The 13,043-nt window shown below is 40.7% G+C and overlaps 1 protein-coding gene across 2 annotated transcripts in view; it reads left to right on the top strand.

The window, feature by feature from the left end:
• Positions 1-13,043, top strand: part of LOC147684131 (cytochrome P450 2J6-like) — a 72,262-nt gene that overhangs the window by 42,199 nt on the left and 17,020 nt on the right. For both annotated transcript variants that reach the window (XM_086944516.1, XM_086944515.1), the window contains exons 4-6: positions 2,528-2,688; positions 3,297-3,473; positions 4,408-4,549. In XM_086944516.1, the coding sequence (XP_086800642.1) occupies positions 2,528-2,688; positions 3,297-3,473; positions 4,408-4,549 (480 nt within the window). The remainder of the gene's footprint in view (positions 1-2,527; positions 2,689-3,296; positions 3,474-4,407; positions 4,550-13,043) is intronic.

Here is a 13,043-nt window from a genome sequence, read left to right as displayed (position 1 = left end):
GTATCTCCACAAAGATCTCCAGGCACAGGTGAGGATTGGCATGGGAGGAGAGGTTTCGGGAGTAATTGAAGTAGGAAGGGGGTAAGACAGGGTTGCGTCTTGGCCCCCCTTCTCTTCATTATTTTATTAATGGGCTGATTAGTTCTCTGAAAACTGCTACCCAAGATGTTCCCATAATGAATGGGAAATCTCTCCCCATGCTTTTATACGCAGATTATGTGGTCCTTATAGGCCGCACTCCAAACTCTCTTCGTATTTTAGTACAAAACTTTGCTATGTATATGGATGGCCTGGACTTGCGTGTCAATTAAAAAAAATCTTTTTTAATGTGTAGTGGCCCTGGGAAGCGAGAGATAAGCTCTATCACAGTGGATAGCCAACAATTGAGATGTATGCGTTCTTTCGTTTATCTTGGGTTGGTCTTTGCTGCAAACGGCTCCTGGAATGAGCATTTAGCCCATTCCAGGAGCAAGTTCTCAAAGGCCACCAACTCAATTTTGAGTCTTACCCGCCCTCAGACCACTGTCGCTATTTTAGCCATTCAGAAAATCTACAAACTACAGTGCACCCCTGTGGCTACATATGGGGCTGAGATTTGGGTCATTGTAAATAGTTCATGTATCCAACAGGAAGAAAATAGGTTATGTAGGAAACTGTTGGGTATCCCAATCTCGACACCACAATACATATGTCACAGGGAACTCAACCTTAAGTTTACATCTGATTTTATTCGCGCTCGACCAGCTCTTTTTTGGCTTTCAGTATGGAAGAATCAGGCCGCTTCCCATACACAAGAGATTGTTAGCGACTGTGTAAGGTGTAATAAAGGGATGGATATCCCTTGGTTGAATGGAGTGCAACAAAGTTTGCGCAACATCAATAGGGAACACATCTTTTTAGATCCTAGTACAGCTGAAGCTGTGTCCAAAAAGGAACTGAGAGATGCTCTCTACTCCCTATATAATAAAGAGAGGATCGACTTAGAATCTGTGAAATCATCTGTTCGCAATTATATGTGTATCGAACATTATTGTCACCACTCTGCATATATATCTCACCCTACCTATGAGTCGCTGGGATAAGAGCCTATTATTCCGCCTAAGAGCTGGAACTGTCAGATTTGTACTGTGCTTTCCTCTTGGTTACCACTCCAACCTAAATCAAACACCATGTCCTTGTGATGGGAGGCGTGGTCAATCAATTATACATTTTTTATTTTTCTGTAATTACTATATCAAATACTCTAAGTGGCTCTTAAACCCTTATTTTAAAAAGAGATGGTCCATAAGATTGGACGAGGCCTATCTGTGTATAGCAACCATGGTCGATGCAGATTTCATTTTTCGCACATGCACTTTTCTTAGAAATGCCATTAGAACACGTAAGTCCATCTTGGATCCCCGAGACTTTTGGTATGATTGCAAAATGTTCTAATGGTTTTAGCTATATTTTTTCATAAATGAAATCACTTTTAATAGGCAGATTCAAATATTATGTAATATTGTTGTATATTCCTATATTTTCATGTGCTCATAAATTCCCAGTCTGTTGTTTGTATGTGTTATGACTTTGTGCTTTTATGGGTACCAAGGTACCCAAATAAAGTTTATGAACTGAACTGAACTAGAGTAAGCTCTAGTACACTTCGTGTCAAGCCAACTTTGGGGACGCTCTTTCTTTCGGTTTTATTCATGTAATATTTGCCTTACTAGGCCTGCTACAACTTGAAATTAAAATAAAATACTATCTGTAGTTGAGTCACGCAGGCAGGTCTGAAAGGCCTGTCTACATTTGGTTACCAGTTTTTTAGTCATCACTATGGGGTCCACCATGGACCAGCGGAGAGTGTAACCATTAATTTTGTCAATATTAACAGTTGCTAGTGCCTGGTCCAACTGAATACTAGAGACTTAAAAGTGAGTTAAAGTCCTTTGCCAATTGGGATTACCCATTCACACAGATCTGTTTTGGGGAATTAGCAGTGGGGCTGGGGCCCGCTTAGCAGGCTCCAAGGCACTATCAGAGTTGAAAACCAGCATCTAGTAGTCCATCTGGGGGCAAATATTGGGAGGCGTCTGCGAAAAGGCTTGTTTTCTTACAATCTTTATTTCAACTTCAATTGGTTTGTACTGTATTTAAACTCAAGCCTCACAATATTTTCTTTGAGCCAGACCTTGACGGATCAAAGCAAGCTACCACCAAGGGCAAGGGGGCTTGGGAAACCAACTTTCCATTGCAAAGAGAGTATTCAATGTCTTGGTTAGTGCCGGACACTTGGAATCTTGCATCTCATTGGTAGGTTATCCTTGCACCTGAGAGAACATAGGAAGAACCCTGATAGCTAAGTATTAAGAAAAAAAGAGGAGTGGATAGAATTCTTTACATATTCTCCTAAATTATTCTGCAAACCTTTCCAGTCTACTGTTGTTTCTCTTTGTTTGCCAAGTATGGTCAACCGTGGGCCCTACAGTGCTCTGGTTTACTCTAACGTGCTCAAGTAAGTAATTTTTTCATTTTGTGGTTGCAGGGAAAAGCTTGGATCCCTCTCCAGCCATTATCCATTCTGTTGCTAATGTGATCTCAGCTGTGACTTTTGGGCACCGGTTCTCCAGAGACGATAAAGAATTCAATCAGCTCATTAAAGCAAATGATGTCATTGGTAACAAACTAATGAGCGCGTGGGGCAGGGTGAGTCTCAAGATTAATTCATATTCTAAGTGAGTGGTTAAACAAAGGAAGCAACTTGGACTCAGAAACTTGTATGTGTGACCGGCAAAGGATTTAAAGTAAGCTTGTGAAGGAAAGGTTGATGAATAAGACATGGCAAAATAGAAATAAACACTAGACCCTGTAGGGAATCCAAGCTCAACCTTAGCAGCATGGCTCAAACAGTGAGGCTTTCCTTTGAGAAAACACAGGAGAACTAGGACTTGTATAGATTGGTTTTCATCCATGTTCTCTTGCCTAGTTTCTACATAATATCACTGTAGTTTAAAAGTTCATATCTCAACCTAATCTTTCTTATATTCTAAGTTTTCTGACCATGAAGTTTCACATTTTATTTTGTCTTAGACATGCATCCATTCAAACACTTGTCCCACACACCTACTCACGTAAATACGCTTTTGACGCTTCATGGCTGTCTACCCATAATCCAGAATACATCTGTAATAGAAGGAGATTGAGTCAAATAAGGGCATTCAAAGACTATTCTACTAAGTTCCTTTAATATTTTGGTTAAAAGTATGATCAGAAAAGAACACTCTTCTTAATCAATACACTATCTTTCACTCCAGCTCTTTGATGCATTCCCCTGGCTAATGCGGCATCTTCCAGGACCTCATCAAGATATCTTCAAGAGCAATACCTTCCTGGAGGAATTTGTGAAGAAGGAAATCCTGAGTCACAAAGAAAACGGAGTGCCTGAGGAGCCCCAGGACGTGATTGATTTTTACCAATCTAAAATATCAAGAGTAAGTGATTGCTTCTACTATGTTGGCTGGTCTAGTCAAGCTCCCAGGGGGTGCTTCGTACATAGAAAAGCACATGTGAAGAACATCACACACAGGGATCTTTGTGCCTGACTGGTTCCTCATGTAAATAGATAGTACACTAAAATAAACTGAAGAAAAGCATGAGAGTAAAAAATAAAAAGTTATGTAATCACACTGTTTGAATAACTTCAGCTCCTAACTAACAAACCAACTAAGCTTTCAAAGGTCATGCCTTTTTAAGCTCTTTATTCAGCAACTGGTCAATCCTAGGAATAACGTGTCTTCCTCTGTCAAATGTGAGTGGGCCCAAACCTCAGCAAGCTTGGAAACTCACCTCAGTCAGGATTTTTACTGCAAACCACTCCCAGCAGTTCAGCAATATCCTTTTGACAGAGTTCTTTTCCTGGTTTTCTAAAGCAAGTGAAAGGCAATAAATGTGGCAAATTGCAGAACAAATAAAATAATAAATACACATTTTCACTGATTCTGTTATCCTTTCTTTCACTTCTTAATTCTTATCTGCTACTAATTGGTTACTTTCATTTTTTCAAAGGGAGATACTGCTCTTTCCGATCACTCCTTATGGTAGGGTTATTGAATCAGCGCATCTTTCTGAGTTCTGAAGTCTTTCTTCACTTCAATTCCTCTGGTTCAAAGAAACAATTAATCTCACCCATAACTACTGCAAGCATGAGCCCTCATCCACATTAATTATTCCCTGATGTCACAGTTTATAATATGCCCTTACACTAAACTAGCTAACCCAATGTTATCTTCTCATATGGTAAAGTGAAATCTGCAATCTGTGTAATTTAATTATGCAATTCAACATACTCCCAAGTTATGATGTCTTCACTATAGGCTGTTTCAGTATTTTACATTTGCTGCGTTGGCTTAATAATATCCCATTCAGGACTCTCATGATGTCCCCTCTACATTTGATGAACATAACATGGTCCGCCTTGCAGCTGATTTTTTTGGAGCTGGGACAGACACCACCACCAACACCCTACGCTGGGCACTCCTTTACATGGTGAAACACCCAGAAGTCCAAGGTGAGTGTAAAGATGGGTACTACAGAAAGTGCTGTGTACCCTATATGGTATTAATTCAGAAGTCTAAAGAATGGGTGTATTCAATAGATTCTAGCTATATCTTATCATTCTTTCCTTAAAAAGTCATTTAAGGAGCAAACTGTTAGTCTAATAGTCGTAATACAATTTTACTCCTAATCACAATAGAACCCCTTATATAGTTAACTAATGCAGAGCATATTTCAGCGGTTGCAAATGACTGTAAAAAATTAAAAACATCAATATATGAACAAGAGTGAAAGTTTCTTATTATTGGTGATAAAAATCTAATTCTCACTAATTTAAACTATTTGCAAAATAATACAAAGTGCATAGTGCTTTGAATTGATGAGTTATCACACGGACAGGACGTAAGTCTGTCTGACTACTCTCCTTGGCTTGGAAGTGCACAGTGCATAAACAAAACCTTGTTAAATAAAATTGGAACTAGAAAAAGTTAAATAAAATTGTAGAGGAGCGGGTTACAGGTGAGGCACTCCAATATTACCATGATGCTGACAATTACGCATGTTACCCCTAGTGCAATATGCCTCTTTAATAATGATCTTGACATCTGGAGGAATACTTTCAGGGTTTTCAAAAAAGTGTTCAAGATCTATCTCCTGATATTTTCGCCTCGGATAATAAAACCAGGGAATCTTTACAACATTATCTAATTTCAAGCAGTCTTTGATGACATATTTTGAAAACATTAAATTATCTGAGAACCAAATCTTAACCCATATAAGCAAAGGGGCCCAGCCTACACTGTCTTCAATGAACTCTAATTCCAATTGCGTATGGCCAAATAGGGTTGGAGCACTTTTCAGTATAATCAATAATCTTTTAATACTTTTATTGTCAATAACTACGAGCTGATGGTTTTTATCATGGCCCCAGACATCCGCCCCGTATGTGACAATAGGGAGACATTTAGCTCTGCAAAGGGTATTTATTCCTTCACAGGCTTGTGCCCTAGTTTGCTGGCAAGACAAAATAATGCATCCACAGCCTACTTGTCTGCTGCTCTCTGGTGATTAAAGGTGGTTTTCAGCTGATTATTAAACAGATTGCTCAGGTTTGAGACATTGGTAACCTTGTCTATCTTCTTACACTGGACACTAAAAGTTTTAGATGTAGTGGTTTTAGCACCACATACCATTATGTGTGCTTTGATCAAATTAACTTTTAAGTTGGGAGATGTCATACAATCAGTAAAAGCATCAAGAGATAACTGCAAACTCATGGCTGTCTTTGCTAATAAAACTGTATTTTCTGCATGAGATAAAAGAGGAACAGTGCAACAAAAGGGGTTGCTGGTCACCACACCAAGCCTACCTGCTATCCTACCCACACACCCGCACTTCATCATAGGGCAGTTGGATAAAAAAGATCTCCGCTAAAGAGCCCCTCTTCGAGGTGAGCCCGTCGGGGATTGCACCGCCCCCCCCGACGAGGAGCAACCGCCAATGATGAAGCATGACACCCTTTTGGGTGTGTGAGGCAAATACATCCAACAAAATGGATGCCCCAAGGTGTATTACTCACACCTGCGGTCACGTCAGCTTTACCTAACTTTCCCCTCCCTCTTAGGAACAGTGCAGCAACCCCTTTTGTTGCACTACTTGTACTAGATACGGGCACATGCTGTGACTGGACCTTCCACCCCCTTGAGTGGTAATTAGTGTCCGTTGATCTACTGATCACTCTCCCCCTCTTTGATAAATAAAAGAGGAACAGGAATGTTGCCTATTTTGGGGAAATCAAGGTCCCTATTTACCAAGAAAGCCTTAAGTCCATTTATGTAACTTGAAAATACAAGGGGGCTAAAATACATCCTTGTCTCACTCCCTCAGTTGAAATGATTGGTTAAGTGTTCTCCCCTTTACTACCTTATCTTAAGGTGACTGTTGTGCCTGCAACGAAGCCTATAGAGGAGGGTTATGAAGGCTTTTTCAACACCCACGTCTTCAATCATTGCCCAAATGTATCTTGGTTGACAGAATCGAAAGCACTAGATATATCCATGGAGGCCAGATGAATAGAGCTCTTCATGGACCTAACATGCTTATTAATGATTAAGGATAGGTTAAGGCACTGTTTAGTTGTACCCCACCCCCTCCTAAAACCATATTGACCTTAGTGGATGCCCAGTCTTCTAGGCGTGCAAGAAAGACCCTGCCCCAAACATTTACTGGTGAAATCATAGAAATGTCATACTAGCAGTAAGCAAAAGTGTAAGATTATTTGAACATTAAAAAGTTGATAATAATAATAATAATAAAAGTTGTTAAAAAGTAGAAAAATTATATTAATTTCCATTTCAACATATATCCCAGGGTGTAGCCACTATATGTCGGGTCATGGCACATCAGCCTAACAGACCAACAGTTGATGCCTCATAAATGAATATGGAGAATTGCCTCCTTTGACTGACTGGTTAATACACTATTAAATGTTACTATGGACTGAGGGACGACCAATTTAAGTAGACTGCTGTTGTTTTTGGTGCTAGTTGTGTTGGTTCTTTTATGTATTGAAAAAAACATTAATCAGAGTGTGGTTTAGTACTAAGAAAACTAAATATGCTTAAATACATCTGTTTATGTTTTGCTTCCACCTGAGTTTTGATACCATTGAGACCAATCTTTCAAACAATGGATGCAAGGATTGGAATGTTTTCTTTGGGCGTTTCTCTTTCTATTCTAACTGTACATCAGATGCAGTGGACCCATAGATCAGCTATAATAACACTTTTCAAACATCCAAACTTCGGGAAAGATTCATAAACTGCACTTTGTGGTATGTTTTGTAGTACTGGAATAGTACTACTACAAAACTTACTACAAAATGCTATTCACAAAACTTTGTAGTGACCTACACTTGCAACTGGCACTTTTGTACTAACTTACAATCTTAATGTAAGTCCAACACTACACAGGATGAACCACTGGTACATCAACAACCTCTCAAAATAATGGAGATAGGAACTCAAAATAAAACCCAAAAGGTAAGAATGTTAAAAGAAATTATTGTGTTTTTATCTAGGAACCTGAATCAATATTGCTATTTTATGCCCTTGTACGGCTATAATCAATATTATCCCTATAATGGCATAGGAATCAAATCCATATTTAAGTAAATAGCCCTTGCAGTCCAAGGCACGGCAAAAGCTACTTCCTTGGATTCCTAGAAAGCACAACGAGTTCTTTCGACACACCAAACCTCCAGCAACCTGGGAAATCTCCATTTGCTTTGTTTTGATTTGTAATAGAACTCCTGCGAGCACTGTAAGAACGGCCAGTTCTTAGTGACATCTTTATTGACGTCTTATGTCCAAACCTTACGTCAAACTCGACACCGTTCAGGTATAAATATACCAGCGTTGCCTTAAGCAAACACACGGTGGTGGTTTTGGAGCAGAGCAGCTATCTACTTGCCTGAGAGCCCAGCTGATGCGAGAGCCCACGGAGGCTGCCCCTCCTCTTTGACGCACTGAGAAAGACCCTGTCTTTTGTCCTGCCGAGAAAATCCAGCTCAGGCGTTTCCAGCCTACCCTTGCGGGTTGCTGGGATGTCGACCCCTGAAAGAGAGATACCAGACCTCCTACATTCTATTCCCAAGGCACGGTGCTGACTAAACCCTTAAAGAGAATTCTTGAATCAGATTCTTGGCAAAACCAACTTAACTTTAACTGCTACTTACTTACTCCTTCCCACGTATTAGGCTTAGGTCAGGTACACCGGGGTAGGAGTATTTTAGAAGCACCAGTTGAGCACGTTAGTCAATGTATATATGTATGTATATATTTTATCCATTTTAAAGTATCTTATGGCTAAGAAAGCATATCAATGCTTTTACAGTATTATTTCATAATACTCCTTTTACTGTACGTACTTTACTTTACATTAAGTATTGCAATTGTGGCAATTCATTTCTCTTGCATGAGAAGGAAGACTGCTCAATAAATAATACCTTTTATTGAAAACGCCCGTCTCTCTCTACTCTGCACTCTGGTGAAACTAAGAACGCACAATTGACTGAGTGAAATAGCTGTCTATTGTTTTCACACGACTCTAGAGATTTACTCTTATTCTGAGGGAGCAAAGTTGTCATGTTATGGGGTTGTCGGAAGCTAATCCCTTCTTGTCTATCCAGGGAGGTTAAACTCCTCCTCGTTTATTTGAGAATGTTTCTAGTGACCTCTGAGCTAGTTGGCAAACCTTAAGTCTAATATAGTCAGTAGAGACCTAGTCGACCTCAGTCCTACGTCTACACTGCTGAATATATTATTCCAATGCGCAGAGCCTATTGGGAATATAGGAACTACACTACAAAATCAGATTATTTAATATACTTAAAAATATAAATGAATGCTAAACATAATTTATAAAAACAGTACATATTTATTATTATAAAAAAGATGCAAAAATATAGCGTATTTATAATTTAATTATAACATTTAATAACCCAGTTTCAATGAAACTTAAGGTATTATTACACTTTATTATAACTAATTACATTATTTGAAATTAATTCTATACATCACTTGCAACCATTTTTAATGGAAATTAAAAAAAACGTAATTTAAATAAACATGTTTACTTTTTCACTAAACTTTGCCATGCCGAGATCTCCGCCCTGAATGTGGCGGTCAGGTCAGTGATATTCTTTTATTGTGCATTAATAATTATTAAAAGTTATATACAGAGTTAATTCGAGTTATTTCAATTCTTTTTTATAAAAAATGTATTCTTACAACATCATCATTAAGCAAGCTTTAGTCGATTGAAAAATAAATCATAAAAGCACATAATACATAATGACATCATAAAAACGTATTTAAAATACCTATAATAATAAAGGTAAACCCAGAGTTTTTTACATTAAATATTAAAAGTTTGTTACGATGAGGGCAAACGCTTGTTTTGTTGGAGTGCACAATAAGATGCTGATGGCACTCGCTGGCCCTGGGATACGTTTGCAGAGTCCATTCGTTATTTTGGATGCAGCAAATGCAATCAATGATGTATAAAAAAACTATATACTAATATTGCAACATATGTAGAATACTGTGTATGATAGCTTGAAGTATATAATAAAGTGCTCGAGCTGTGCGAAGTATAAAGCACTGTATTGTGCTAAAGATCGCTACCTTGGTCATGTGTGCTAAAGAGCCATCGTTCCCGGGTTAGGGTTCAATCTTAAAACATATGCATCCAGTGGGTTTCAATGATAGTAAAAAGAGCCTGTTACACAAGTGGGCTCTGGTGGACCAATATGTGATGATAGCTGAGAATTATTTTCCCACCAGCTTCCGTACTCTGACAGACGATAAAAATACTTATAAACAGTAAAGCAGACCATGTCTGTTTATAATAGTTGTAAATATAGCATTGGAGGTCTATATTGCTTTATCTTCAGAGACCTCCGCAATGCTTTCCTAATCATTTGATCTAGCCCTCAAAAGAAGAAAAAATGCAGTTGTGATTTAACAGATACCGAGTCACAGGGACAGGCTATGCGATCCTGTTCACATCTAGCTGTAGATGGAAAAGCCACTAATAGATGTGCCACAACAAGGTGGAATCTGACCATGAAGTAACGGTGGGAACTCAGAATAATGAACAGAGATGGTTCTATAGTTTTGGTTGTTACTAACATGCTAAAATCCTCTTCCTCTCTTTTCTTCATCATATAGTACAAGCATTCTCTCTTGGCCAAGATTTTCATCTGCCTAGAAATACACAAAGGTTGTAAAAAAGTCTAATCTCCTTATATTGATCAGTTGAGCCTTAACATATTCTAACTAGTCAATACTACTTGCCTTGTCTAGTTTCATACAGTCATTGATTACATTCTAGGTCAAGACAGATTCTGTGCGATTCCAAACTGAGATCCATAACATTAGTGGAGCTAGCAAAACAATATCTCTTACATGAACAAGGCCCAACTCTTTGTGACAGATGGATGCAGATACAATCCTAGGTAGGCATAACAGATTGCTTGCAAATGTATTTTTGACAACCTGTAATGAGGTGGGCCTGTGTGCTCCCCATATTTAATTTACATAGGTGGCTGCTGTAACGCATATGTCCCTATATATACTAAGCAGCACATCCACTGGGGAGGTGTAGGAAAGTAGGATCTGCTTCTTATGGTTACACTCACTTTTTGCTTGAGGTGATGCTGTTTTTGACTAGTCTGACTCGAATCCTGCTAATCAGGACCCCAGTTTATCTGCTTTCTCCCTAAACTGTTGTGTTCAGTACCTAGGTGCATCTCAGATTTGATACTGGGGTACCCTTGTCATTCCCTAGGTACCCAGGGCATAGGTACCCCAGAGGTCTCGCTGAAGCATGCTTTATGCCACTCATGGGATACCATGAAAAATTGAACTACAGGCCTGCCATTGCAGCCTGTGTAAGTTGCCGCTTGAGCCACTTACTAAAGATAAAGGTTTACTATATCTAAGGGTCACTGCACTTAAAACCTATAAATCACCCCTATAGCAGGTCTTTACAATCCTGTGGGCAGGATGCTTGGTTCTAAGGGAGAGGGTGCCCCTGCATGAGCAGGACACCCCTGCAGCCTACAGAGTCCATTCTCTGAGGATGTAGGTGAAGCAGCCATATACTATATAGAGAGACACTTCAAAATTACTCAATGGCCATCTGAAACTGCCTGTAACATATCCGATCATGTTTGGTATCAAACATCTTGGAATCTTGCCCACACACCATAAACGGTGTGGGTGGCATGATTCCAAGCACAGTAAGAGACCTCCATTATGCTCCCAGTGTTCCTGGTACCGGCCTTCTAGTCCCGAACAGCACAAAATGTTTGCTGCCCACCAGAGAAACATTTATGCCCTCCTGCTGCTGGGCCAAGCTCGACCAGAGGAAGGTGGAACAATAGGTATCTTGTCACAGGGAGGTATGACCACCCCCCAGACAGGATTTAGTGTATTAGGGCTGGGTGGGTGCGCTTTCCAGCTCCTGAAAGTCTGCATGAGGGGCACATTTGGTATACCTGTGCATAGTCCAGTTCAAACTAGTCCTGGGAGCCATTGGCTCCCGCTCTGGTGTGATACTGGACAAAGGAAATGGGAGTAAGCTCCTTTCTATCCAGACCCTCCCCTGGGAGGGTCCCCTGAATCGTCCCAACCCTTTCCCTAGGGTACTTAAGGGCTTAAATGGGTGTAGGTCTCTAGATTCGTTGTGGGATAAGATTCAGAACAGATACCACTGCACTTCATGTCTGGGCACTCTGGAGTTCGCTGGACTTTGTTTGGGCCTGACTTTGTCTCCCTTCCAGTCTGCTGCATCGTCTGTGCCTGTGCATCATACAACAACCTTCCAAGGCCTGTGAAGCATCAAGGACAACCAAAGTAATCTCCCTTGGAGTGAAGGAGTCACTCCCCTGCATTCGCAGGCACCACAACACTGCTGACAGGTCTGCTGATACTGAGCCCCTATGGACTCCAAAGAGTTCAACAACACAGGAGGTGGGGTTCTATGTCCCTCAAGGCCTAAGCTGTCCTCTCATCGAGTTTGAGGCCAGTATCGCTCGTGGGGGCTGCAATACTTGAACTCCTGTGCACTGCATACTTTTGCAAGTGCAAAGGTTTGTTGGCAATTCTGTAACAAGCACTTTGGGCTTCAAGTAGCCCCAAACTCTGGCAACTTCTCCTGCAAAGATCTTCAGCCACAACGCATTGTGTTCTCCGTGTCACTCTGTTTTGTAAAACTGCCCCTGGTCCTCCTGCAACTCCAGTGCCTTTGGCCTGGGGGTCCTGTGGAGGGTCATTTACATCTTCTTTGTGTTCCCCTTATTGCTCGGGCTTACCCTGACTCCCCTGCTTTTGGTGAATCACCTGGACCTTGCTGGTCCTCCTCTTGCAACTTCTTAACTTCCTGTGAGGGTTGCTTTTAAGTAAGGCTATTGGGGGTTCCACCGGACACTACCCCTCAGCACTGGATATCCTTCTTGGGACAGCTCGTATCTGGCTCCTGGATGTCCTCAGCATCACCTGGTCCCCACAGCTGCAGAGTTAAGTTCATCGACACCTTTCCTGAAGCACCCGACATTGGTGCGCATTCGTCTACCGAGCACCTGGTCACTCCGAAGTGACCCAGACTCTGTCCCCTCCACTTTCAGGTACTCTTCTTCAAGAATCCACATTTAGATTCCTACGGACACTTTATCCTGTTCCAGTAGTGGCATTTTCCTGAAGTCCTCCTTTGGGTTCAATGGCTGTTTCCGACACCACTTTACCCATGAATCTGGCTTCCCTGGTGTAGGTAACATGGATACTAGGGTATCCACGGGTGGGGTGGCTCTCCAACCTTCTGTCTTCCACAGGGTTTCTTCAGGTTCCACTAGGAAGGGTCCTTAATCTTTAAAACTCCAACCGCGAGTTACATGTAGAGTTCTACTGAGACCAGGGTGGTGTTCCCAAACTGCACACATCCTC

This window comes from Lissotriton vulgaris, chromosome 11 (genome assembly GCF_964263255.1).
Source record: "Lissotriton vulgaris chromosome 11, aLisVul1.2, whole genome shotgun sequence".
In the NCBI taxonomy this organism is placed as follows: domain Eukaryota; kingdom Metazoa; phylum Chordata; class Amphibia; order Caudata; family Salamandridae; genus Lissotriton; species Lissotriton vulgaris.
The sequence above is the reverse complement of the archived record's forward strand: the minus strand, read 5'-3'. Positions and strand labels throughout refer to the sequence as shown.